This window comes from Aulostomus chinensis, chromosome 15 (genome assembly GCF_037954235.1).
Source record: "Aulostomus chinensis isolate RoL2024-O1b breed Wild chromosome 15, RoL_Achi_v1.0, whole genome shotgun sequence".
Taxonomy (NCBI): Eukaryota; Metazoa; Chordata; class Actinopteri; order Syngnathiformes; family Aulostomidae; genus Aulostomus; species Aulostomus chinensis.
The window spans coordinates 5,357,426-5,384,633 of record NC_141334.1 but is presented as its reverse complement, the minus strand read 5'-3'; the positions used below and the strand labels follow the sequence as shown (position 1 = coordinate 5,384,633).

The window sequence follows — 27,208 nt, the reverse complement described above, 5'->3', positions numbered from 1 at the left end:
AGTCAAATCCGGCATTCATAAAGTATTCCCAAATAAATAAACAAATAAATGTGAAGCTCTAGCCAGCAGACAGGCAGTGAACAGGTGGTCGTCTCAGCTTAGAGGGTGGAAGCTTGAACCCCAAACTACAGGAGAAAGAAGAAGGAGGAGAAGAACATGGAGGAACAATAGATGATGAGAAGCGGGAGGCATTTAGAGAGGTGAGAGAAATGGGTTAAATGGTGATGGATGAGCAGAAGAACGGACTGAGAAGGAAGCACAGGAAGGTAAATAAAAAAAAGGATAAGATAAAACCAGAGGAGACACATGAGAGAGGGAAGACTTGTCTCTCCACGTAAAAACCAGAGTTCTTGATCATTGAGCCAGGAGTTGTGACTTCCCACAAAGGTTTCGAGGGGATGTCGTGCTTTTTTTCTTCTCTCCCCTTCGTTTTTTGGACTCCCTGTCTAGCTCTTATGCTAAGCTAAGCTAAGCTAACAGTCTCCTCCCTCACGTTTACCATACAGACGGGAGTGTCATCACTGTCTCACCCGACTCCGCTGTCAAACAGCGACAATGTACATTTCTCAAAATTGCTCCCCGTTTGTCTCATCATCATTTTCCTGGAATATTTCCAGCTTCCAGTCGTGTGTCAGGAACCGAAGATCCCTCATAAAACTTGAGACACTCGGCCTGAAGTCGCACACTCAAGTTCAAAGTCCTTTGGCTTCACTTCTTAGGTCAGATTCCATAGAGATAACAGGGGTCACAAAACCATCCAAGAGGTCATTTCTGAAGAAGTTTCCCATAAATGAGAGCTGGGGAAAAAAAAAAAAAGAATGCTTTACGCAACCCCCCCCCATTGCTTCAGGAGTCATGTGACGGTGGAACTGGAAGCAGCACACGAGCCGAGCGGAGCTTCAGATACAAACGTCACTCGTATTTTGCTTCAACTCACTGGAGCCTCTGGATCAGCTGGGATGAAACTTCCTCCACCAGACTCTTCAGGTCCTCTTCTTCTTCTTCTAACCACATGAAAGCAAAAACTTCTAAAAAAAAAAAAAAGTGTTTCCAACCTACTGAGTACTCTCAAAGAGGTGTCTTGGGCTCCCAAAGTCATCTTTACAGTGCTGCATCACATCTGTGTGGCTTGCAGATGGAGCCGGCCAAGTCTGTCCACAAAACCACCCTTCTTTTTGGGTAAAGAACAACTTTTAAGTCTCAGACTGACAACAACAAGATGTTTAATAGCACAAAAGATGTCAGGAGCAATTAACAATCAGCCATCAGGCTTTGCTGGCTGCCTGTCAGACTCAGTTGAGGGCAATGAACTCACGAGTGAATGCAGGTTGAGTGGGTACACACGTGCAGGGTCAGAAACACCTGATTTTTGAGATCCCAGCCTCAGCTTCATCCTTCAGATCTGAATTGTTACATGCAGCGTGAACCTGAGAGGGCCCTCAGAGACCTGCACCAAGGCCAACAGCTCGCGCCGCTACGTTCTACACAAAGAACTGAAGCCACCATTTATGTCTAGATATACATTTTCATGTTTATAAGGAATACGTGTAAATACGCGTGCGTTTTACTGAACCCTGGTGGTCTCATGGAATTTGTGAGCTCATGACACCAATTCATCAGTACCTGAGGGGCAAGATACACTTTTTGGATGCAGTATCATTTTTTTAAATGTCTTTTTAAAAAAAAAACAACAACCCTCAGATGTGTGACTGTGGCGGTGGAGCTGCTGCTCAGGCTGTGGTTGTTCAGAGAGCCTCTCTCTCAGCCAGCAGCCCCTGAGTAAAGAAAGGTTTTAAAAACAACAAAAAAAACCCCGCTGTAATTACACTGTAGTTTAACCGCTAACTCAATCCATGTAAATTCAAATTCACGCCGCCGTTAAAACACTAAGAGGCAACTGGTTTTCTTCACCTGTTGCGCCAAAGGCTGCCGGTTCACGTACAGCCCAAATGAATGAAAGTTGAAAAACAAAACCAGCACCATGAACCAGCCGACGCTGCCCTGCATTTCCAGTTCATAGCCTAGTGTGGTGTAGCCAGTGTGTGTTGTTGTTGTTGACTGTTGTCTTGTTCTCGTTTTCTATAAACACTCTGAATTTTCTTACCCTCAAAGATGAAGTTACAAAAAAAAAACAGCGACCTGAAGCTATTTTTCTTTGCGTTTCAATCCTGAGTCACTGACCCACTTCTAATTTGTTTCTTCCATTTATTTCCATCTTTCTGCCATAAAGGAGATTACCAGTGGGAGGATTGTTTGATGGAATCAGGTGACCACGGCGGCCCACCAGCAGGTGCGCAGCGCTGCCAGTCCGCGGCGCTGTTGTGCGCAAACCCCGCAGCAGGCCCAGTCGTTACCTGTCTGTCTCTCCTGTCTGTCTCCTTCTCTCTCTCGCTCTTTCCAAACCCTCTCTGCAATAATCAACCCGAGAGACTAAATAACAAACATTCCGCGCCTCCAACCCGGTTGATGACAGTGGCGAGAAAAGAAGGGACGGGTTGAAATTCACCGAGATGAAAGTGTGGAGGCAGAGAGGGGGGGGGGAGGAACAACAAAAAAGAAAAAACCCCATGGACATTCACGTCCACGTCTCCGGCGTGTGACCTCATCGAGATCAGTGCTGCCTTTATTTCACTCCACCGCCGTTCACAGCCTCGTTCTCCAACCGAGAGGAGGCTGTTTTACCGTTTTTACGATCATCACTGCCGTTTCTCACGTCGCCTACCGGTGACAACAGTGTGTGTGTGAAGAGAGAGTGTGTGTGTGTTCATATGTAAGGGAGGGGAGGTGGATCTTTCTGTCTGTAACCCCCCCACCGTCCTCGCCCCCCTCTGGCAAACCTGAATCTTTCCTCTAAAAATTCTCCATAAAAATCAAGCCCAACATCTCGCTCGCCTCCAAGCTCAGCTCAGCTCAGCCTCTCCGGCCGACAGCTGCTTTCCCTTCACCCCTCCTTCGTTTTTTCGTCTTTACGCACACACACACATACATACACCAAATATAGATATAAAAATAACAACAACAACAACAAAACAAACCAGCACATTCGATACGTGGAGTGTTGTTTCCCACCACCACGTCAGACGTGCGTTTTCCCTTCCACACAGTAACTGATAATGTTCCTGAGTGTTTCAGTCCCCCCCTGTCGTGGCTCATGAGACAGGGACTTTGGGAAGCTCTCCATGTAAAGAAACATTTCTGTCGTAGCCATGGAGGACTCAAGACTCCCAGCAGCTTCCAGAAACACCACCCAGAGCACGGTAGAGGTGCGCTGTGAGGTTCCCTGTCTCCGTGGCTGGGTGAACTTTATATCGAGCATATATTAACACTTTGTGGCCTGCTTCTTCTTCTTCTTCTTCTTCTTCTTTTTCTTTCCCTCCTCTAAGGCTGGAGGACTCCATTTTGAAGGGACCGGGTGTGCAGCCAGCCAGACTACAGCAACTCGTCTCAGGAAAGGAAACCCGGCCGGCCGTGTGTTTTTCCGGGTAGTGCAGCGTTTCACTGCTTCTCAGACGGACATTTTTTTTTTAATTTTCATTGATTTATGTCATCTTCAGGCGCATGTGTGCTGTGAAGAAGGTTGTTGAAGTTTTGGCATGTCACTGGTGATGGCAGCCTGGTGTAGATTAATAATTGATGTAATTAAGAAGAGTGGGCGGGCGAAAAAAAAATTTTTTTGGATGGTGGTTTTGGTGTATATCTTAATGGCTGACACGTCTGATTTTTTTCTCCCCCCCCCCTCCTGAATTTTTCTAAGAGATTTACGGCCCCCTTTTCAGCTCCATGCTGTGGAGCGGCTGGGGAGGGAGGCAGCGGTGACGACTGGCAGTGCGCACAGCAGAGAGGCTGACTTTTCAAGGGGCAGGCAGGAGTCTGAAGACAGGAAATAGAAATTCACGAGAGAACAGAAATCCAAAGACGGGGATTGTGAAGTTGTAGTTTTCATAAAGCAACAACAAAAAAGTGTGTGTGTGTGTGAGGGGGGGGGGGGGGTCTGGGGTGTCGCTGGAGAAGAACAACACGCCTGAATATCTATTCCAGGGGCCGCTGGAGCAGGCTATAGCGCATGTAGGGAGGAGGAGGGAGGTGGAAGAGGAGGAGGGGGGGGGGGGGGAGTGAGTGAGTACGTTTCACAGGATCCAGGCCTAGCAGTGTTGCCGCTGGGACTCTCCTCATCCGCTTTCACAAAATTGGAAATTGGCACATTTGAAGGCCAAAATGAGCAGGTTGCGGGTCATTTTTGCGGTGGCCGACACCGGAATGGTAAGATTCTTGCGACAGATCGCGTGTCATGTTGCGTTTTCTGCGTGATTTTTGGCTGTTTGATGCACACATAGCCCGCATCTGTCGGAAGGGGGGTGGGGTGGTGTTGGTGTGGGGGGGGGGGCCTGCTGTGGAAGTGTGTGTCTGTGAGTGTGTAGGTGAACTTGTTGTGTGTCGTCGTCCTTTGCATGTTATGTGGCGTTTGTGTTTTATTTTTTTTTAATCTCGTGGAGCCTCGGACAACACACACACACACACATTGAAACACACACATATGCACACACCTTTACATACTCATCCACACAACACACGCGCGTTGCATACACACGCGCGCGCGGGCACGAACGGGTCCATTTTAACACCAGTTTGTGTTACAGCGCCGGTGTGTTATTTTAACGTGACGCGCTAGGATGGTCATACAGGGTTTATATACACGAGTGTGTGTGTGTGTGTGTGCGTGTGTGTTAGCCAGCGGTGAGTTTACAGGCTGCTGACCTTATCGTTCTTGATGTCATTTCCATCATATCGCGAGAATATTCTTAACAGGCTTTACAGCTGTGATGCGGTGTTTGCGCAGATTTACCACCCCCCCCCCCCCGCCAAATGTCAGATTAGGTCGCACCGGTGAGTCTGTTTTATTTCTGACACATGAAGGCAGCCTGTGTTTTCTTTACAGATGTAATTCCCTCTGCCTTCAGAGATATATCTAATTACCAGCTGCATGGAATCATTTCAAATCAACTGCAGCACTGTTCTGGTGGTCTTGAATGAAAGGGCAAAACCTTGGCAACGGTTTTAGGAATGTTTACTGTAGAACTAAAAGAAAAAAAACATCATAAATACTGATTGAGTTCCACAGGCAAGGTTGAACCTGTAAGAGAATGAAGTTTGGTGTTCCAGACACTTTTGCGTTTATGTTTTAAGTCATCCAGAAGTTCACGCTTTTCTCAGAAATATAAATTCAACGCTGATTATTTTCTCTTTATGTTTCAGAGAGGAACCATGCCAGCATGAGTTGGTCCTACATAGGCCCCGGCAGGGAGACTCACAAGTCCAGCTGCCCTTTGACCCCTGTCCGTGACCCCCGCTCCCACTCCTCCAGACACCATGACAACAGGATTGGCCTGACCATGTCTGCCACCACCTCCTCTCTCAAGCACGCATCTCTCTATGGGTTCACTCAAAGTGACCACTCCTCCTCATCTTCGTCCTACAGTCCTCTGAGGCGGCTGCAGCACCTCACCACCATGGTGAGCCAGCCCGACCTGGTGCTGCCGGTGAGGGAGGGGAGGCGGTCCGAGAAGAGCTGGGAGTGGGGGACGAGCAAAAAGGAGCGGGTGAAGGAGCGGGACTCCTGGGCTGATTGCACTGGCAGGGATTATTCTGGCAGGCAGATTACGAGCAGAGAGGAGAGCTTTGGTGGATCTTCTAAACCTGAGGTGGAGACCGGGAGTAGAGACGTGCCTCCAGCCAATCAGACCAAACCTGTCGTCTCAGAAAAAAAGACAGAGGGTTGTTTCTCTGGCCCGCCCAGTCCGGCCTTCTCTCTTGACAGCAACAGCCCGTTCGCTAACGGCTTCCTCCACTTTGAATCCTCTTTATTTGAGGATGATGACAATAACAATGAAGGGCGTGAGGCCGCGTCACCCACCGGAGACTCCCAGGACAAACACGAGAGGACGGGGAATGTTCTTCAATCCAATCCTGGGGACTTAAATTTGGATTCCAAGGATACTAATGTATCATCAGCCAAGGTCATCACGCGCTCCCAGTCGTCGGGGATGCGCAGGAGATACTGGGATGGCTCCGACGACGAGTGGGAGAGCGACACTGAGCTCTTCCTCTTTGAGGATAGTTCCATGAGGCATTCGATGGCAAGTTTCATCTTCATACTATCTTTACAAGGTTTTTGCACCCAGATTTACTTCACTTCACTCCAAGCAAAGCAGGTTTTAAAAGCAGCTTCAGTGAGAGGAGGACCAACACTCTGCTGAGTGGAAATGTTCATTATGCGGCTGGATTAGCTTCAATTATTCACACAGAAACCCTGCACACAACACGGAAGATTGAAGGCCTCAGCACCTTTGATCCGCCATAACTGATGATTGTTCGTCTTAAATCGTGATCGGACTGCACCTGTACACACACACACACACACACACACGTGCAGCTCTTCCACTGATAAACATGGCTGCCTTCTCGTGACACGTGTCCGGTTCACAAGACAGATTCTATTATCTGAACTTGCTTATTGGCTAAAACGGAGTACTGCTCCAATACCAGCGTGTGTTTAAATATAAACGTATACATGTATTGGGGCTGTTAAAACTTTCCAAAAATTACTTTTGAGTATTTCCTCTTAAACCACAAGAAATGACCTATTTGACTATGTAGTTCTGCACTTTTATGTCAACAGACCAACAGGTGACGTCACAGAGGGTTCGTCAATTATTCAGTCCACAAGAGGACATGACAGTACAACCAGGGACAAAACTTCCTTCGTAGGAATACTTCTTCAATCAAAGCACTATCTGCATCTGTACACAAAAAATACAAAATGAACAAACGTCATCCAAAGCCGGCTGCGGCTCTGTCCTTCTCTGTCTGGCGGTCGTCAGGACCGTGAACGTGCCGCCAATTGGACCGACATCCAATGACAAATTTGATCTGATTTTTTAAATTGACTTGATTTCAATGCTGTCAATACTGGCGTAGTTTGCGTACGACTTTTATCTCGAACAGCAAATGGCGTCCTGTTTCTTTGTTAAGCCCAAAAATCACAAAGCGTTTCCAAACTAAAACGTATTTCCAAACAGGGCTTTTCAGGTGGCTCCGCGTGGAAATCTCTCTGCGTCTGATGCAGAGGAGTTTGGTAACTTTGGGAACTCTTCGTCACTTGACCTTCATCAATCATATAAACTAGCAAGTGAGCAAGTGCTAGTATCGTGTTCTGTGAGTGCAGCGGCTCGGGTGAGCACTCAGGAACCCTACCACCGTAGCAGGAGTCTCACCAGACCTGTTAACCGTCACACACGCGGGTCTATAAGTAAAACCTGTATTTAAACTGAGAATACTCAGTGACGGCTTTAATATATACCGGTATATATACCGGACTTGTAACAAAACTGAGTTGTACTACTTTGAACTTGCAGACCAGTAGCTTATTGACTATCATTCCAGGTTCTGCTTTTCTTTCCACTGTTCTCCGTCCACTTCAGGGATGATCCTGGAATTCAGTTTTGGCGTCCCTCTGAAGGTGATACTAAATCCAGAGAAAGAGGATTGAGCAGCACACTCGTACTGTCTTACGCGGTCTTTATTTTTCCCTCTCTGGCCTTTTGTCGGCATGAATTGTCATTTTCAACGGCCGTTAATCGTCTCAGTCACTACCGTTGATTCGAATCATGCAAATACAGTGAAGCACAGCAGACATTTTGAGGAGTGCTGACAGGTGTTTCTAGTAACACTGAGGATGGTCCAGTTCTATTCAAGTGTCCAAGTAAGCCACAACAATGTGAGAGTGAGCCGGCATGTGACGAGCACGATTCCATTTAGCTACTTCAGTTGTAGTGTACATACTTCAACTGAAGTGGCTGAATGGAATCCAGAAATCAAGGTTAGTATTTACACCTGTGCTTTTCCTACTGTGTTAAAGGTCATAAGATTTTCATGACCAGCAAAAGCCAGCAGCCTGCTCTTGTCCACGGGGACATAGAGAAGGGAAGCAATCGACGGATGATGTTCATGGACACAGAGGAGAGAGCATTTTTGTCAGATTAATTTGAGTGCATGCAGTTGCTGGGCCAGCAAGGTTTCTGTGTGCTAAGCTAAGCTAATCAAGGACTACATATACGTATGTATGAGGGTGGTGCTAAACTTAAGTTGAAATGGAACACATATTTCCCAAAATGTTGAAATTCTCCTTTAAAATCCCAGTGAGGGTTTCGTCATCACAGCGGCGTGTATCATCCGCGACATGCCACTCATAACTCAGGCCTGCCCGGTTACCCGGCCGGTCCTCAGCCTGCTGCTGCTGTTTACAAAGAGGAAGAAACAGGAGTCGCTTCAGCTAATGGGCTGCATTAATGTTTCTACTGCGGTTTGAGCTGATACCTCTGAAAACTACAGTGGGTTTCACATCAGGGATCCGAGTACACTTGACCCCAAAGTCCAGTTCATTTGATTAGTCTGACCACACTTGAACCAAGGGAATCCGCTTGAATCGGTGGTCCCCGGCCTTGTTTATAAGCTACCGTGTTGACAACAAGGAAGTGGACTGTTAAGTGACGTGGTTTGTTTCACACCTTATAGCAAATGACAGCAAGTGGAGTCACAGAGGCATTCCTCCGTGCTTCCTGTCTCCTCAAACACTCGGATCCACGCAGCGTGGGCCCACGGACTGTGCTTGGGTCTTCATTGTCTACTTGCTTTGAGACTGTAATAGGCACTATTTTCCAGTCACATCAGAAACAAAAGTCATGAAGCGAATGACAAAAGTGGTCTTTTCTTCCTTTTTTCTGTGTGCTGGTGGATTGTAAACTAACGAGGGCACTGAGGTACGGGATGATATTAACAATGTGTAAGATAACTGGAAGCAGACCAGTGTAATGATTTACTGAATCTGTAGGTAATTCATTACAGTACGTGCTATATAACCTTCCTTTTTACGTGACACCCCTGAAAAAATTTTGCAAATGCATGAGTCCGTGTGAATATCAGGGTAATCGGCAGCTTCAGGCTTCAAAGTAGCAGCATATGTGAATCCATTAAAGTTCCAGGCAGGATGAAAAGCACACCTGGCTCACAGAGGGCTCGTCCTCCGAGGAGTCGGTTGCTGTCTGTTGTGCTTTTACAGCTGGTCCTCTCTGTTTTTCACGCTGGAAAGGGTACCTGCATACACCTTACGTTTGACATCGGGTTTTTTTCTTCTTCTTCTTTTTTTTTTGTTTTTTTGTCATTTGCCAAAATCAAAGTTATTGCAAGCTAGCTTGCTGCCACAGTGATGAAACTACATCTAGGGATGTGATTGATTTTTTTTTTGGGGGGGGGGGGGGGTTTCCTGCGTTGACAACAGAAATTACTTTGTTATCTGAAACTCCATCAGAAAACTAAAACCAGTCCATTAATGCCCAGAACATGAGAAGTAATGGCGCCTTTTTGTATGGTTTTCTATGTGTAGAAGCATTGTACAACCCAAAATTTAAAGACAAAAAAAAAAAGTTGCCTCTGGTACTGTGTACATCTGGTTGTTCTAAATTCTCCCAGGTTTTTTCCAGATCCCACCAAGTTAGTGTTCAATGTAAAGGAAATCATTGATGAAAGCATTCAGTATTTTTAACACAAATGTTGATTTTTGATCGTCAGGAAGGTGGAGAGGACGGCACAAGCACAAAGGTCCACGAATTAGCTCACAGCCCTTGGAACGTTCGTCCGTACGTCTTGGCCTTTATTTGATAAAGAGGACATGTGTGTTGCGTCACCACATAGGTCACTATCACTACCTCCATCATCCTGGATGTCCTCAGACATGCTCTAGAGGTACACTAGAGGTGCCCAGCCAGCGATGTCATAAATCCTCCCTGAAGGTGAACGAACACGCAACATGTCCGAGTTGATGCCTGGGAAAGTAGAGGAACTGCGCATTTGTGTCGTAGACGCACATGATGAAATAACAAGTCACAGTTGGTTAAAAATACAGCACCGGTCTCACTTTCAAACGTCTCATTACAGTTTTTCTGTTGTTGACAGCAGAGCAGCTTGAAGACAAAGTTTTTGCCGCCTGTGAAGTTTTTAGAGGGTGAGGTCATTTGGGCAAAGTTCACCCGAAGACCGTGGTGGCCCTGTGAGGTGACTGTTGACCCTGCACAGGGAATCTATCACAGAGTTAAAGGTGGGCCTGGAACACTGCTGACTGTCTGTAATTACATAGAGACTTGTGCATTGTATATGGCTTTCAGTTGTTTTAAATGTTTTATGAATTGTTTTGTTTGTTACGTAGCAGTGTAGCTGTACTCTGTCGCTAAATGGTGATTGCCTCTGTACCAGAGGCTGACAAGACTAATTTACATGATTATGTAGGACGTAATTTTAGAGAATTATGATTGTTCAGTTTCCTACAACATGCCATTATTTTTTAACCCATGGACCTCCTTCTGCATCACTGCCCTTCATTGTATAAACCAGTTAAGCCAAACCCTTGTATCCAGTGATGTCACGCTTTCATGCTGCGATAATGTTAATTTGCACACTTTTCCTCTGCAGATGTGTTTTCATATAGTTCAAACCTAGTCGCTTACACTCTTGTCTCATGCTGGGGTGTTCTAATGCCTCGGCAGTCTCAGGTAAATGGTACCAACTGCCAGTACTTTGCAGTTTTTCTTCTTCCAGTAAGAACAAATGCACACCAGAGCCACTTTTTCAGCTGATTGTCAATGTTATGACCGTGTAACTATGAAATTCTGATGCCAACATGCGTAGTCGATTGTAGTTTGGCAGACGTTTGAAAGCATTCCTAGCTTTAGTAATGCATTTAGACAAAATATTCCCTGTGCAGGATGACATATTTTTAATTTGGATCTCGTGAGATTGAAGCTGATGTTTTGTTGCCTTAGAGTCCAGTGATCGACCCAGTCGACTCTACCACGTCAGGACATTTGGGGAGCCGGAGGAGCGGGCCTGGGTGGAGGAGAAATCAACTTATACTTTCCATGGAGGTTTTCAATTTGAAAAGCTTGTCCAGCTGCGGCGGAGGGGAAAGCAAAGGGAGCTCAACTGCAAATACACCGTAATTACTCATTAATGGTTGATACATTTCAAGGTGGATGCACTTATGAATTAAACGTCAGTCTGCTTCTTAATCATTCCTGGGTGAAGATCACTTGTGACAGTAAAACCAAAAATCGAATGTATTTTCTCCTTAAAAGATTTGGTCAGAAAAAAACTCACCGACTGTGATCATAAACATTTTTTTCTAATAAAGAGATATGTTATTTATGGAAAGATTGAACAATATTTGTCCTTTATCCCTCTGCAGATTGCTAAACGATTTGAAGACCCTTGGAAAGCTAGTGTGGCAGAAGCTGAAAATGTTCTTGCAGAGAGATCCAAAATGTTCTCCTCCCATTCTTCTTCCATAGATGATGCCTTCCACAACAGCTCTACTCCAGAGAAAAAGGCCCACCCTTCCTTTCCTGCTCCCACCTCACCGGTCTCCAACCCTCCTGAGACATTGCACATGACCAATGGATCGATTTCATCTCCAATAATTTCATCCTCAACTCCAACAAAACAAAGCACTTTAAGGAAATCGTCCGACAAGAGGAAACTGAGTAAATCATCAAAGAATATGAGTAGAAAACACTCGAGAAAGATGATGCGTAATAGCCCCAACCAATCAGACCGAGACCGTGAAGAGTGCCCCTACTCGGACCTCGACTCAGTCCCTAAGATTTTGTGTCCTAAAGCACTTGAACGTCAGTCTAAATTGGTTCTGACTCAACCATCTGTTACTGTTGTCAAAGAGGTGAAGAAACAGCCGGAGATTCAGAGTGGGCTGTGGTTCAGCAAAACAGGCAAAGACAGGCGACCTAAAACAACCAGTCCAACACCAGATCGCACTTTGTTTAGCAAGGCGTCCTACAAGAAGAAGAACTCCTCCGTCGCCAGTAAAAAGGCACTGGTTCCTTGCGCGGCCTCCTCCAGTGCTGGACCTGTTAGCCAGCCAGGATTGTCAGACAAGCATACGATTTTGCTACCAGCTGAATCAAACCTACCACCCGAACCGTCTGGACATTTGAATTGCAAAAACATTCTCGTTGCTAATCAGCCTGATGATGGTATTGGCAGTCCTCCTGAGCAGTCAGGATTGTCAGACAAGCAGAAGTCCTTTGGCTCTGTTGAAACTGATGGGCCTCCAGACAAGTGTGGATATTCAAAAGGTAGACAGATCGAAAATAATTCAACTGAAAAAATGACAGGCGCGCAATTAAGTAGCCCCCGTGTTAAGAAAACAAAGACGAAGATCAGTATCGGTGATCAGTCCAGGTTTTCAAAAATTGCAGAGACTATCAGTAAAACTGAACATTCTAGCACTGAAAAGGTCTTGATAAATGACCGAATTTCTAATCAAGCAGGAAAAAAAGCAAGTCACAGGGCACCAGGGTCTACTTTAAATCCTGACAAAGCTGACCCTTTAGCAAAGCTAGGGCTGGTCTCGAAGTGTCGGTTGCCTTACGTCAAATTAATACGCAAAGACATAAAGGGTAAAAAGATCCTAAACTGCAGTGCAACTATTGATCCCAGTGGCCAGCCCAGATGTGCGGACAGTGAAAAAAGGCCAGATACTGACGTGACTGAATCGTCCTCTAAACGGTCAGACAGGGTGGACAGCACAGCGAGTGTCTCCAAAAATCAGGTAGTCAGTTCAGAACCCAAAAAAGTATCAGTTAAGAAATTAAAAGCAAGCGGTGGGAGTGGTTTGGTTCATCTCTCAACAGAATTATCTCACGAGAAAACTGGCCTAGCCTCAAATGTGACAAGCGTGTCCACTGACAGTTTGAGTTTCCCTGAAATGGAAAGGATACCAGTTTTAAATGTCAGCCCGAGCAATGTGACTAACCCATCATCTAACCAATCAGAGTGTAAGAAGACTACTGCCTCTAATGTAACAAGTGTGTCTTCTGATAAATTATGCAGTCCACAGCAAAAAATTACTTCTATCGCTAACACTGATCCCAACAAAACCTCACCGCCTTCTCACCGAAGTAAGTATTCAGTATCTGGGGATGTGCCTCGGGGCCCATCGTGTGAGAAATCTAAGACAATTGTCCCAAAATCAAAGCAAGGTTCAGATAAATTGAAAGTGCATGAGCAGCCTGACCAACTTCCAGCCACGAGTGGACTGACTGAAGCATCTAATGTAACAGGCGTGTCCTCTGATCAATCAAGTGGCCCAAAGAAAACTAATGTTTCTAGCACTAGCACTGATCACAACACAACTTCTCTGCCTTCTCACCGAGACAAGCCCTCCGTATCCGGGGATGTTCCCCAAGGCTCGTCCTGTGAGAAGTCCAAGACGACCACCCAGAAATCAAAGCAGGTTTCCGATAAATTAAAAATGCACGAGCAACCTGCCCACCTTCCAGCCAGCAATCGACTGATGACCAGAGCTTTGAAGGCCATGCAACTGGTGAAAATGAAGAAGCGTGAAAAAGCCAGAAAGGATGCTGAGCAGAAAGAACATCCTTTGAGAAAAGCCGAGGATCTTTTATGCCGTTCTGATCGAAGCTCGTCTTTGAATCCAGAGATGAAGCTGGACATTTGCACTAAAACAACATCTCTCAAATCTCAAGCGAGTGATCAGGACACTTTATCCATCAGTAGCACTCCCCCTGTCGCGTTATCTGACTCGACCGAAGGTGAAGTCAAGAGCGAAGATGAGGATCTTTCAATATCTTCAACTCCACCAATGGACTTCATACCCCTCACTTCGAAGGTAAAGTCAAAGGACGACCCTTCCTCTGATTTATGCTCCTCGTCCTCACCTTCCTCACCATTTTCTTTCATGAATGCCTTTAAGAATGTGGAGGAGGTATCCTTCCAGTCCTTGACAAACCAGGCCAATGGTAAACCAGTGTCTTTCAAACCAGACAGGAACTACCGATTCAGCACTTTCCTCATGATGCTAAAAGACTTGCATGACACGAGAGAGCGAGACGGGGCCCCCTTAGAACTGGAGATTGGGCCACCCAGTGCACATGTTAAGGAGGAGCCCTCAGTCATACCTGGAGAGGCCACACCTGCTGGTCAAGACCAGCAAACTGTTAATAATTCAAGTCCAGACAAAACCACACTCGCTAAAAACAGCAAAAGTCAGATCTCTAAGAGGCCCTATAACAGAAGGGGCGGCTCGACCGGGATGAAGAAGAAAGCCAACCGCAAAGTGCCTTGTCGCCCTGGGAGGTCTGGACCTGGTTACCCAGGACTGGGGTCCTTGCCAGGAGTTTCGTCAGTAGTGGACAGCTCATCAAGAGTCCAGCCCGTTTTGGACATGCAGACCAACAGCTGGGAGAGGCAGGCTGGGAGTAGTGAAGGAGTAGTAAGGGAGGAGGAGAAGCAAACATGGAACAGAGAAACCGAGAATAAACGGAACACAATGCCTTTGGAGCAGAGGGGGTCAGACACCAGTCTTTCTGTGGAACGGCCAAATGGCCTCGTTGCTGACTGCGCTCAGTCAAAGCTGAGCTTGGTGTGCAATGCTGGAGGAGAAAAGGCTCCGACGGGTGAGAGCCGTCAAGTTCGCAGTCTTCTACTGTTCCAAACACACTGATTTTTATAGTATTATAACACAGAATGCTAGTACTAGTCAATATACAGTTGTAGTATCAAGCAGGACTGAATGTCGGTACAGTGTGATGATATAAATGTGTCTACCAGGGGAGATCTGGAATTCTCTATAAGCAAGTCATGATGTCAAGATTGCAGACAACTAAAGGCCTCTGTTTAACTATTATTACGAATTACTAAAATTACTCTTACAAACTTGGTATGTTTTGCAGATTAAAGCGAGTTTCTCTCCCTTATGTCTTCATCAGCACATAAACGCATTAGAAAACCAAGCAAGAGGCTCATTGAATGGACCGAAGAGTACGATCAGATCTTCTCCACTAGGAAGAAAATCAAAAAGCCGCTACAGTCTATGGGAAAGGTACAAATAATTAGGGTTGGGGTTTTTTTTTGCAACATTATAATGGCATTGAGTTTGTAATATATATGTATAATGCAGCTTAACATTAAATTTGACTCCCTCTCTTAGGCCCCTCAACCCATGACCTCCATCTCCAAATCCTCAGTGTCTGACAAGAACACACATGAGACCCAGTCCTTTAACTCACTTCCTGAAATACAGACACCACCTCCCGAAGAAACCACTGTTGCAGCAATGCCCTCTGAACTTCAAATTACGAGCACTGAAAACACATCTCCACCAGATGCCCAGGCGCTTTCCATCAACACGTTAACCCCTCCTCCTGAAGCCGAGCCCTCGCTGTCAGAAGGCCTCGTCAAAGACAACAGTGAGACAACGTTTGTCTGTTTCTCCATGCATTCAGTGTCCCTGTACTGCTAAGGTTGCATACCCTATCAATTCATTTTCACACGTGTAAAGCAGGTGTTGCTGATGGAGCCACAGCACAACTTCCTGTGTAGGCTTAGAGAAGTTAGAAGAATTAATTTCCTGTTTGTAATATTAGTTGCAGAGAGTTTACTGGAAACTTGCAGGGTCCCATTTCAGGGCTAATCATTTATTTGGTATCAGATCAGTGCATAGAATTGCATGTCCACTGATACCAATGATGTATTTTTTCCCCCCAGTACTGAAGTCGTTTCCATAACTGGTATCTGAATTGAAAGAATTCCAGCTCCCACGTCGCTTTATGTGACAGTAAAAAGAATGACAGGGACTGGGGTGTCACTTTCCTGCCAGAGAGTCGTAGAGTCGACAGAAATGAGCCCTGAAGCCTGGAACACGTTGCTAATCATTGAATGTCCGGTTCTCTCATTTCAAAGTTGATGTTTTTTTTTTGTTTTGTTTTGTTTGTTTTTTTGCAGTTTTTTTAGTGAAATCATGTCTGTGGGAGCTTTATGATTACTGCATCAGTGGGAAGATGGAACTGGTGTTTGCATGGGAATTTTACAATGAGCGTTTAATTAAAGAAAGGGGAAAATTAAAAATAAACTGCAGCTATATTAGAATATGATTCTATAAATGTGAAAGCGGTTGATGAACTCAACTATATTTTGTGTTGTTGTTGTTGTTGTTATCAACACTGAGCAAAAAAAACCAAAACAACTAAACTTGATGTAACTTCTACTCTGTATGTACAACACAGTCAGTAAGGTCACAGATTTAAAGATATCTTGGGATGTGACAGGAAGCACACCTTTGCTGGAGAAGAAGCGGAAGAGGAAACCAACCCAGAAGATCCTGGAGTACTGTCTGGAGGCCGAGGCCTCAACGGCCCCAAAGAAGAAGGTACAGCTCCTGTCCTCTTGTCTGTACTTTCCTCTGTCATTGATCTATCTAGTAAATGTGAGGAGTGTATTTTTATAGTTTAAACACATTTTCAGACACATTTTCTGAAGCAGAATTCAACCTGAAACCAAACAGTGCACTTCAGTTTGTTTTTGTTGTTACAATGTACTACTTATTTTTATTTCATGGCACGGCCCAGCAGAAATAGGTTGTCATTGTGTCTCTGTTTTTCACAGGTCAAAACATTGAAGAATAATTCAAATCCTTTTCTTCAATCAGGTCAGTGAACCACGGAGACTTAATTCACATTTTGATTTCATATTACACCCGAATGCAGTTCATAATGGAATTTGTCTTGAATATTAAGTAGGTTTTTTTTTTCTGCAATGCTATTTTACTGGTTTCCAAGGTTATCCAAATAGGATAGGATCCCAACTTTAGAAAAGGCCCGTTTGATGTTGGATACAAAATTACTGCAAACCTCCCCTTATGACAGGGGTGTCAGACTGATCCAACAAATGAGCTGTGAGGACGCAGCTTAGTTGATTTAAGTAGAATCAGGTTTTGTTTTTGCTTGGCTGGAATGAAAACCTGCAGCCACACGGCCCCTTACTGGATCAGTTTGACATCCCTGCCTTATGAAGTTGTGTCTGATTAGAAAAAGCTGAATTGAAAGGATAAAAATGAATAGGCGGCGGCACGGTGGTGCAGTGGTCAGCACTGTGGCCTCACAGCAAGAAGGTTCCGGGTTCGAGCCCCGACTCCAGCAGGGGATCTTTCTGTGTGAGTCTCCATGTTCTCCCTGTTCCTGTGTGGGTTCTCTCTGGTACTCCAGGTTCCTCCACAGTCCAAAGACATCAAGAGGGGACGAGGCTGATTGATTCTCTAAATTGACCGTAGGTGTGAATGTGAGTGTGAATGGTTGTCTGTCTCTATGTGTTGGCCCTGAGATGGACTGGTGACCTGTCCAGGGTGAACCCCGCCTCTTGCCTGAAATCTACGGGGATGGGCTCCAGCCCCCCCCCCCCCCCCCCCCCCCCCCCAGGACCCTTAACAGGATAAGCGGAAGAAAATGGATGGATGGATGGATGGATGGATGGATGGATGGATGGAAAAATTAATAGTTTGCAGTATTACGTATCTATTAAAGGGTGACATCCTCTAACATGCTTATCTGGTACCCAGATTGTGGGCCACCAACTTTAAAAATTAAGAGTAAGCAGCCTCCAGCCTCCACCTCCCCACCGGCGACCCCAGAGGTTTCCACCTCTACGCCCACAACCAGCATTCAGACCACTTCTCCCAGCACTCCTGCTCCCAGCACTCCAGTGCCAGCTCCCACTGAAACCACCCGGGTGGAGACATCATCCACAGATATCCACGTTGCTCAGCCAGAGGACGGTCAATCTCAGGAGGTCCAAAAAGACGCGGGAGAGTCAGAGGTCAGTTGGTAGTCAGTAACAAGAACCAAACTGTTCTGAAGAGATCATTTTTCAGCCTCTGGGGGATGGGAGACATTTTAGCAACCTCCTTAAGTGGAGAAGTTGCTCTGGTGTTTGCGGAATTTTATAAGATTCCCAAAAGTGTGAGTCACCGGGAGATGATGCTAGAGCAGAAAGAAAGGATTCCTTTCAAGAAAATTATGATGACACAAAAATTTTGATATTTTTTATGGTTGCCTTCGTGTAGAACCCCGGAGAACACAAGGCTCTGCTTTCCTCTGTATCCCCAAAAAATGGAAACGTTGTGCTCACAGTGCCTCAAACTGAGAACAACTCAGTGAGCATTAAAAGGTCCAGCTGGTAATAGCACTTTATGTCCCTCAGTACTTGTTCATGTCCAGGGTCGGTCAAAGGCTCTCCAGGCTGTTTCAGGCTTTGACTAAAAAGACAAAACTACTTAGGAGGATATTGTAGGTTTGGTCTCTTTGAATTTGAGATTTGAAATGCCTGGAAGTTCAGTCATTGATTTATCACTCTCAGTAACTGTCTGTTGGTCCTTAGGGTGAATCGTACACCTTCACCGATCACAGCTTCTCCTCCATGAAGGACGACTTGTCGCTGTGTGATGATCCTCTTTTGCCCACGAGGAAGATCATCGGGGACAGAGGAGGCCCGGCCTCCATGAAGGAGAACATATGTCAGGTACGATTTTATCGGGCTGTTTATCCGATTAAATCAATCTGTGCTTTTCTGGAACTTTTTTTGTCCTTTTTGTTTTTGTGCGTTTTACATTGACAGCATACTGTCACTAGAAACCGATTTAGGTCTCTTATTCGTGATACTACATTTTTCACATTTCCAGATTTGGGATTTGTGTATTTTAATGTGGGTTGTGTGTTTTGTGGCAGGTGTGTGAGAAGACGGGGGAGCTGCTGCTCTGTGAGGGGCAGTGCTGCGGAGCCTTCCACCTGCCCTGCATCTCTCTAGCTGAGGCTCCTAAAGGGAAGTTTGTCTGTCCTGAGTGCAAATCAGGTACGTCTACATGTCCGTCTGCTTGACCGCCAAGAAGAAAACCTGCAGTCGTGCCGAATTCACCCTCTCCCTACTCGCCACAGTGACATATTGTTATGTAAATGCCTTTATCGCATACAGAAATCAGTGAGTGTTTTGTGTCCAGTGCTGTCAAAAAAGCCTTTGTCCTGATGGTGTGGTGGGGTGAGCCGATAGCCTGACAACACCAGGGTTTGAATCCAGCTCTGTGTCCCTGGTGTGTGCAGGCTCCTCTTCCGCCACTGTTTGTTATGAAGTGTATTCAAGTCAGTTCTTCTGCATCAGATGATGTGATTAGGCCCAGTAGCAACCGTGTGAGTGAGCTGCTGGACCGAGGGGGAGAGAGAGAGAGAGTGGGAGAACTTTATTTGCAATAAAAAGTAACTGGATTGCCCTTTAATTGAAAACATTTCATTTTGATGGTTTGCTGACTTGTCAATACATTTTCTTCCTTAAAGTTGCATACATCTGTTTTTATACGATGTAATTTAAGCCAACCGGGCAGGAAATTCCTGCTAGCCTGTTGTGCTGTTTTCAAGTACTGAATGCTAGCGCTGAATTCTCAGAACAGAAGTGTAGGAGTTTAAAAGAAGAGAACATTAATGGAGAAGGCTAATACAACACTGTGCTGTGTGTAGGTTACTGCTCATCACTCAGGTAGTGGAACACAAACTATTATCAACTGCATTTCGTCCAAGATTCCGTTATAAAAGAATCGTCGATGCGTCTTGATGCTTCAACATTTTTCTATCTATGATCATGACTTCATGTGGATGCACTGATTTAACTTGTGGTTTGTAATTTTGTATTCATGAAGTCCAAATTTCTTACTCGATGTGTTTTCCTCGCAGGTATTCACACCTGTTTCGTGTGTAAGAAGCGCAGCGAGGACGTACGGCGCTGTATGATACCTGTGTGTGGGAAGTTTTACCACGGTGAATGTATCGCCAGCTATGCACCCACTGCCCCCGTCAACCGCGGCTTCCGCTGCTCGATTCACGTCTGTCTCACCTGCTTCATCGCCAATCCCAACAGCTCCTCCATCTCTAAAGGTTGTTGTTGTGCGACACTCTCCAGGTGCTGTGAGTCCCCTACGCTGACTCTCCGTGTTGTGCGTTCTGTAGGTCGTCTGGTGCGCTGCGTTCGCTGTCCTGTAGCTTACCACGCTACGGACATCTGCATGGCGGCAGGCAGCGTCATCCTCTCCAACAACAGCATCATCTGTCCCAACCACTTCACCCCCCGACGAGGCGTCAAGAACCACGAGCACGTGAACGTCAGCTGGTGCTTTGTCTGCACTGAAGGTACGGTTCAAGGGAGAGGCGGAGCAACCTGGGACCGCCCAGGTTTACTGAAGCCTCCCTCCACCACAACATCGCTGCAAGAGTCCAGCGCAAATAAGTTTAATCTCAAATCCCTCTTCTTATCCTGTTTCCCTTTACCGTGTATGTCTGCACATGTGCAGATGTGCGCTGTTCACCGATCATTAACACAAAAGGATTGCGTTTGTAAGTGCAAGCGTCAAGAAGAAGGACACAAATGCGGAATAGAGACAGCAGACAAGGAACGTTGAAGAGACGTCAGCACATTTTATCCACTTAAAAATGAAAAAAAGAATTGTTTTTTCGACGTGTGCTTCATTTACTGTTGCTGTCAGACAGCCCTTGTTTTGACTCTGCAGTTCTAAGCGGTTGAACTTTGTATTCATACACGAGTTTATTACCCTATTTACAAGGACGGTCTGTGGCTGTAAACTGAAGCCGAAACAAAGAGCTATTTGACCATGAAAGCAAAGCAGAAAACAAAAGGTACAAATACAGTAAACCCGTATTGAGATGACATAACAAAACTACAAATTCCAGATTTAAACAAAGAATGTCAAAAAGTGACCAAAGTAAAAATATTCAAAAAAACTCTGAATAAAGCAGGAAAACGACAACAGACGAACCTGGAAGAACAAACCTACTGCTTATATACAAAGAGAACGATGAGACTCGTGAGGGCGGGGCAGACACTCACCGTTAGGAATATAACGGAACGGGAAAGGAAGTGGTAGACAAACTTTCAAAGTAAAACAGGAAACAACTTCAGAGTCCAAATATAAGAAAAACACTGCACACTGTTAATATAAATTTTACAAGATGATGACCAATGAGCTAAAATGATTAATTAATGGTGTCCCTCCGCCAGGGGGCAGTCTGCTGTGCTGTGAGTCCTGTCCTGCTGCTTTCCACCGGGAGTGTCTGAACATCGAGATGCCCAAAGGCAGCTGGTACTGCAACGACTGCAAGGCTGGGAAGAAGCCTCACTACAAGGACATCCTCTGGGTGAAGGTCGGGCGCTATAGGTCGGTGGCGGGCTTTTCAACATAAGACTCAAAACGGCGCTCTGGTACGTTGTACAGGGACTCTCATTACACCCACTGCTGTGTGTTTTCTTCTGCTCTCTGAAGGTGGTGGCCTGCAGAGGTCAGCCATCCCAAAACCATCCCAGAAAACATCCAGCGGATGAGGCATGACGTTGGGGAGTTTCCTGTTCACTTCTTCGGTTCCAACGACTACCTGTGGACCTACCAGGCCAGGGTCTTTCCTTATATGGACGTGGACGCCAACAGCAAAGAAAAAATGGGGAAAGGTGTCGATGCCACCTATAAGAAAGGTATGTTTGCCCCGAAACTCCTACCTGAAGTCGGAGCTGTTACTCAGATTGAGTCTGTTAACGTTTGTTGTGAGCTACGTGCTGTAAGTGTCTGATTCTGTCGAACTTCAGCTTTGGAGGAGGCAGCTGTGCGATTCCGTGAGCTGCAGGCAGAGAAGGAGCTTCGGCAGCTTCAAGAGGACAGAAAGAATGACAAGAAGCCTCCGCCATACAAACACATCAAGGTCAGCCAGATGGCTGTTTCACAATAAAAGCCTACGTATTTGATGTTTAAACCCATGTGTACCTACTACACCATCACATGAGTACTTAGTTTGTGAATAGAACAGTTGGTGAATAAAAAAAAAATATTTGCGTCAAACAAAGAAACAAAGACAATACAAATCAAACTTAAGTTGTAATTGAATAATAGAATAAGGAACAACTAGCAGCAACAGGGAAGTTCTGAGGTGGGGGGTCACACTGAATCCCTCTCGTCTGAGCATCAGGCTTGGATGTTGTGTGTTTCTCTCTCGGGTTCCTCCACACTTATTACCTGCTCACTAATGGTTTGGAGAGATCACGTGAACACGTTTAGATACTTGTTCTACCTCATATTTTTGTTATACGTCACTGAGATTCAAGGTGATGTGCTCACACGTGACCCGAACGCTCTCGCTCATTCAGGTCAATCGGCCAATAGGAAAAGTGCAGATCTTTACCGCCGACCTATCAGAGATCCCGCGCTGTAACTGCAAGGCGACGGATGAGAGTCCATGTGGGATGGACTCGGAGTGCATCAACCGCATGCTGCTGTACGAGTGTCACCCGCAGGTACAGAAACAACTCCATCACGCTCACGCCATGTTTTCAGAAGTCCTCATAAAATGATAGTTGCAAAAAAGAACCTGCTGCCCAAAGTCTCACGCATCTCGTTACCACAGATGTGCCTAATTCAAGCTAACCTGCCCATCCACTTCCATTCATTGCGCTAAGCTAATTAGCCAGGCTCTGGGGCTTTTTAAAGCAGATAAACAGTTTCAGAAACTGTATTTGTGAAGGTGTGAAAACATATTGGGGTGTACTACCTGGAAACTGTGGCCTTAAAGGGAGCAGAGCTTGGTTGTCAGTTAAGCAAAATACACTGCACTGGATTCATTTCTTGAATCTTCAACCCCCAGGTTTGCCCAGCTGGTGAGCGCTGTCTCAACCAGGCCTTCACCATGCGTCAGTACAGCCAGGTGGAGATCTTTAGGACGCTGTCTCGGGGCTGGGGGCTCCGCTGTGTCCACGACATCAAAAAGGTAACCACGCCGGCTGCCTCTGGCGCCCACCAGGAGCCGTTGGTGACACTCAGCTGGACTGGATACAGACTAAGAAAGGACTGTTCCTGTGTTTCTCTGTCAGGGTCAGTTTGTGAGCGAGTATGTGGGGGAGGTGATTGATGAGGAGGAGTGCAGGTCGAGGATCAGACACGCCCAGGAGCATGACATCTGTAACTTCTACATGTTAACTCTGGACAAGGTACGGCGTCGAACCACAGGAGTGTGCAGACCCCGTGTCCATTACAGCACGACAGAAACTATGCACCAATGTTACACTAATGTTAGGGAGGATATTAGGTTTGTAGTTGAAATGTAAACGAGCGTGTGTGTGTGTGTGTTTTTGATAGGATCGTATCATTGACGCTGGGCCAAAGGGCAACGAGGCCCGCTTCATGAACCACAGCTGTCAGCCAAACTGTGAGACCCAGAAGTGGACGGTGAGCGGAGACACGCGAGTGGGACTGTTCGCCCTCATCGACATCGCCGCAGGTACGCTAAGCTGGAACTGCTGAACCCAGCTGGTTTATGAAGTCAGCAGCAGCTGTGGGGGTGTGGGTAGATGCCTGCCTTCACCATTAAGAGGAGCTCAAATGAAGTTCACGTGTTTGTTTGCGCAGGCACTGAACTCACCTTCAACTACAACCTGGAGTGTTTGGGGAACGGGAAGACGGTTTGTAAGTGTGGAGCGCCAAACTGCAGTGGCTTCCTTGGTGTCAGGCCAAAGGTGAGGAGAATGATGATTAACTGCTGAGGTAGAACCTGGGTTCCAGAACCCCATTCGTACCACCAGTGGTTTATTTTAGGTGAGTCAGCGATTAAAACATCTTTCCCCTGCCATCCAGAACAATCCTCCCTCTGATGACAAGGGTCGCAAACTGAAAAGGAGGGGACATGGGCGGAGGAAGAAGAAGGTGGTGGTGACCAAAGAAAGAGAGGATGAATGTTTCAGCTGCGGTGACGGAGGACAGATGGTGTCCTGTAAGAGACCCGGCTGTCCAAAAGTTTACCACGCTGACTGTCTCAACCTCACCAAGAGGCCTGCAGGTCAGTGGCTCTGCATGCAAACAATGACTCAGCAGATTCTCGATGCCGCTGCGTTAGAGCAGGAACACCTGTGTTTGATTAAAAATAAAAAACGACTGAGATCCTGCGCATTCTTGACTCTGAGAGCTCTGCCAAGGTCGCTCTTATCAAACCTATTAGGTTTGATGCAGATGCGACCTTGTGGGTTCTACTGATAACAGTTTAGAGTTCAATGGCAAAATCTTCCACAGTAACTCATCACCAAGCGCTCAGGTGTTTCTGGTCAAATTTGAGATGAACTGGTCCCAAAATGCAAACTTGGTGCCCCCACTTTTTTACTTTCCTTGACAGTCTTTTCTGCGTCTATTCCCTGTAGGACGCTGGGAGTGTCCGTGGCACCAGTGTGACATATGTGGTAAGGACGCGGCGTCCTTCTGTGAGATGTGCCCCAGTTCCTACTGTTGCCAGCACCGTGAAGGCCTGCTCTTCATCTCCAAGCTGGACGGAAAGCTTTCCTGCAGCGAACACGACCCCTGCGGGCCGGATCCGCTGGAACCAGGGGAAATCCGTGAATACACACCCAAACCCAGAGCCTTGACCTCAGGGCTGGGCATGGCTGTTATCCCCCCTGCTGCTTCGAACACCTCCACAAGTCAGAACCCGACCCCTAGGAAGGTCCAGGAGATCAGCGCCGGTGCTGACACCTGCGCGTCTGACTCGTTTCCTGCTTTTACCATCCCGGTTCCCATCACGATTCCGGTCGCCGCCCCTGCCTCCTCACCTCCCCCAAGCAGCTCGGAGGCTCCCAGCAGCCCACATGTGTTCGACCTCCCACACTACTCACCCATCTCATCATATGAGGAGGAAAGAGATGTTTTAGATGAGGAAGAGGAAGAGGAGGAGGAGGAGCTTGCAGAGGTGGAGGAGGAGCTAGTGGAAGAGGGTGAGGTTGGCCAGCAGAAATCGGATCCTCATGAAGAGGAGGAGGAGGAAGATGATGATGATGATGATGATGACGATGATGACGATGACGACGACGACGATGATGATGAAGAGGAGGAGGAGGAAGAGCTGGAATACCTGGAGATAAAGGATGATGATGACGATGAAGAAGAGGATTAATCAAAGTTACATTTACATAAAAAAGCAGCTCACAATCCCAACAGTGGGGAAAGACGTGGAGACGTCATCATTCATAAATAAATTCTGGAATCTATTTCCTCATTTATTTATTTCGTTCTGTTCCTGTCATTCCCTGACCTGACGTTCAGTAGTGACAGTGACTTTGCACACACTGGTGCCTGCTGACACTTGATTTTGGAGACCTAACAAAGAAAATTAGCCGGAACTGCAACATATTTCACTCCAGTACAGTTACTTTTCCACCCTTGACCAGTTTCATCTGCCGGGTTGTTTTTGTATTGTAGTACTTCTGGTGTCACATATGTTAAAGGTTACTATAGTTTGACATAGTTACTGTACCTGCTGCATCCCAGTTCGGCGTGCAGCTGTTTGATAACACTAGCTGAGGACGGCGCTTCAGTCCTCAGCCCACCAGTATTGAACACACACACCTCTGGATCTCACCTGTCCCTCACCTGAAGACATGCTAGAAAAATTCAGAATGGACTTAAATCCAGGAATCGCTGCTTCCGTGACGCCCCTGTAATATTAGATGGTGCTTCGATCGTCGAGCTGCTTCGGGATCAGACCGACGGCAAACATTGAAACAAACGTGTGTGAAAGTGCCAGACGATTGGCTGCCTGACGGAGCCTCACCATGCAGTTATACTACGAGTGACATGAGAACACTGTCAATACAACCTGGTGTGTTTCAATATGATTCCAATCCCACCACTCCGCTGCATATGAGACGGGTGACATCATCCTTTGAAAGTAGCTGATGATAGCTAGTATCAGAATGTGACCACTTCATGTTTAAAAAAAAAAAAAAAAAAAAAAAGGATCCCAAACTGAAAAAAAGATCAGTGTTAGACTGAGATAATCACGTTAGGAAAAAGGAAACTACATAATGGGACCCTGCAACTGAAACTCCACTGGAGCCGTGAGCCAGACAGCTTAGACTGTTTCTGAAATCACATTATCCAACACTGGGAAACTCCAAAGGCGGTCCGATGGCAGAGATAGCACTAAGTTTGCTCTAGTGTGTATGCTGTGCTCTGTAGTCATTATTTATATACTGTAATGTGACGCACAAGTGGTGATGGGTCGAGGTGTTGGTGCTCCTCGTCTTCGCTCTCTGACCTTCATCAAAGTCTTCGATTGGATGCGAGTCGCGTGACACTACAGGCTCCCACCATGACGCTTCAGTGTGTGTTCTTGCCACATGTGTTTCGCTCCGTCTTCAAGCTCAATATCGTCTGTGTGTTATCGCCTTAGAGGGCATTTCTTTGGAGATATTTTTAAGGAAAGGTCTGTGAGAGCCACATTTCCCTACAAATGCCTTTTTACAGTTGTCCAACAATGTTTCATTCCAGTTGAATTATTACTATTGACCTATTAAAGCAACTGCTATAAAAATATATATATATGAGGACGTTATGAAATATGCACTGTGTTCACGCCTCATTATTTTTCATTTTCCACTCCATCAAGGAGCATAAGTGGATCTGCAATATCGCAACCCTGCTCTGGGTTCTTAATAATGAAAGGGGACATGTTGTTCCCCTTCTCCTGTTTAATGTGCTCATTTTGGCCAAGTATTTACTAACATAAGCATGTATTCATCGTCAAAATGCTCCCTAGTTAGAGCTCACTTTCATCACTGCCACAAACGGGCATCTGTGGCCCCTAAATGACAGTTCTTATAATTTGTTCAACTCGTCAGGAGTTGTTCCTCCGAAACAGACGACACAAAAGCGAAGGTTATAGGCTGTAAATGACACAACCACAGGAAACAGAAATAATTTCCGAAACACGTGACTTCCTCTCGCGATCACGGGCGAACGACAGGCAGTTACAGCTTAGTGGGTTTCAAGGGATTTAATCTGGCTTGTGATAACGTCCTTTACTCAAGGGACAGTCGTTCAGCACGTTGATCAAGAGAGACAGACAGACGGCAAGAAGAGGAGATGATTGACACCAGCAGATTTATCAAGTAGATTCAAAGAAGCCGCTTGAACACAGGAGCGCACGACACTGGTGGTAACTGACATCTGTCGATAGCTGACGTCGATGTCATCTGTGCGGTTACTTGACACTGAAATGCTGACAGAAAAAGAATAAATTGCAGATTTAAAATAGCAATGTTTTTCTTTTATTTCTAAAAAAGATACTGAAAAGTCCAAAAAATCCTCTATTTCTTCTTTCCTCATCGTCGATGACGAACAAAGACCAGATCGGATTTAAGGGGGAAAAAAAAGACCCTTCAGTAATCAATTAAAAGAAATTCCTATTATCTCATGATACCAATGACATGC

At 46.0% G+C, this 27,208-nt stretch overlaps 1 protein-coding gene across 4 annotated transcripts; it reads left to right on the top strand.

The window, feature by feature from the left end:
• The first annotated feature begins 3,023 nt into the window (after positions 1-3,023).
• On the top strand, positions 3,024-27,153 carry nsd1b (nuclear receptor binding SET domain protein 1b). 4 transcript variants are annotated; one of them, XM_086179444.1, is made up of 25 exons: positions 3,024-3,263; positions 3,384-3,482; positions 5,254-6,134; positions 10,009-10,150; positions 10,872-11,044; positions 11,294-14,540; positions 14,853-14,965; positions 15,074-15,332; positions 16,191-16,291; positions 16,528-16,570; positions 17,477-17,733; positions 18,295-18,435; positions 18,642-18,765; positions 19,635-19,835; positions 19,908-20,087; positions 20,974-21,130; positions 21,236-21,441; positions 21,553-21,665; positions 22,108-22,254; positions 22,602-22,724; positions 22,828-22,944; positions 23,093-23,234; positions 23,363-23,469; positions 23,588-23,789; positions 24,145-27,153. In XM_086179444.1, the coding sequence occupies exons 3-25, from the start codon at positions 5,271-5,273 to the stop codon at positions 24,888-24,890; spliced, it is 7,905 nt and encodes a 2,634-aa protein (XP_086035570.1). In that variant the 5' UTR covers positions 3,024-3,263; positions 3,384-3,482; positions 5,254-5,270; the 3' UTR covers positions 24,891-27,153. The 4 variants fall into 4 exon arrangements, with proteins under 4 accessions (XP_086035570.1, XP_086035571.1, XP_086035569.1 ...); XM_086179445.1 differs by lacking the exons at positions 3,024-3,263; positions 3,384-3,482 and adding an exon at positions 4,123-4,260 and having other exon boundaries at positions 10,012-10,150; XM_086179443.1 differs by lacking the exons at positions 3,024-3,263; positions 3,384-3,482 and adding an exon at positions 4,123-4,260.
• Positions 27,154-27,208: the final 55 nt, after the last annotated feature.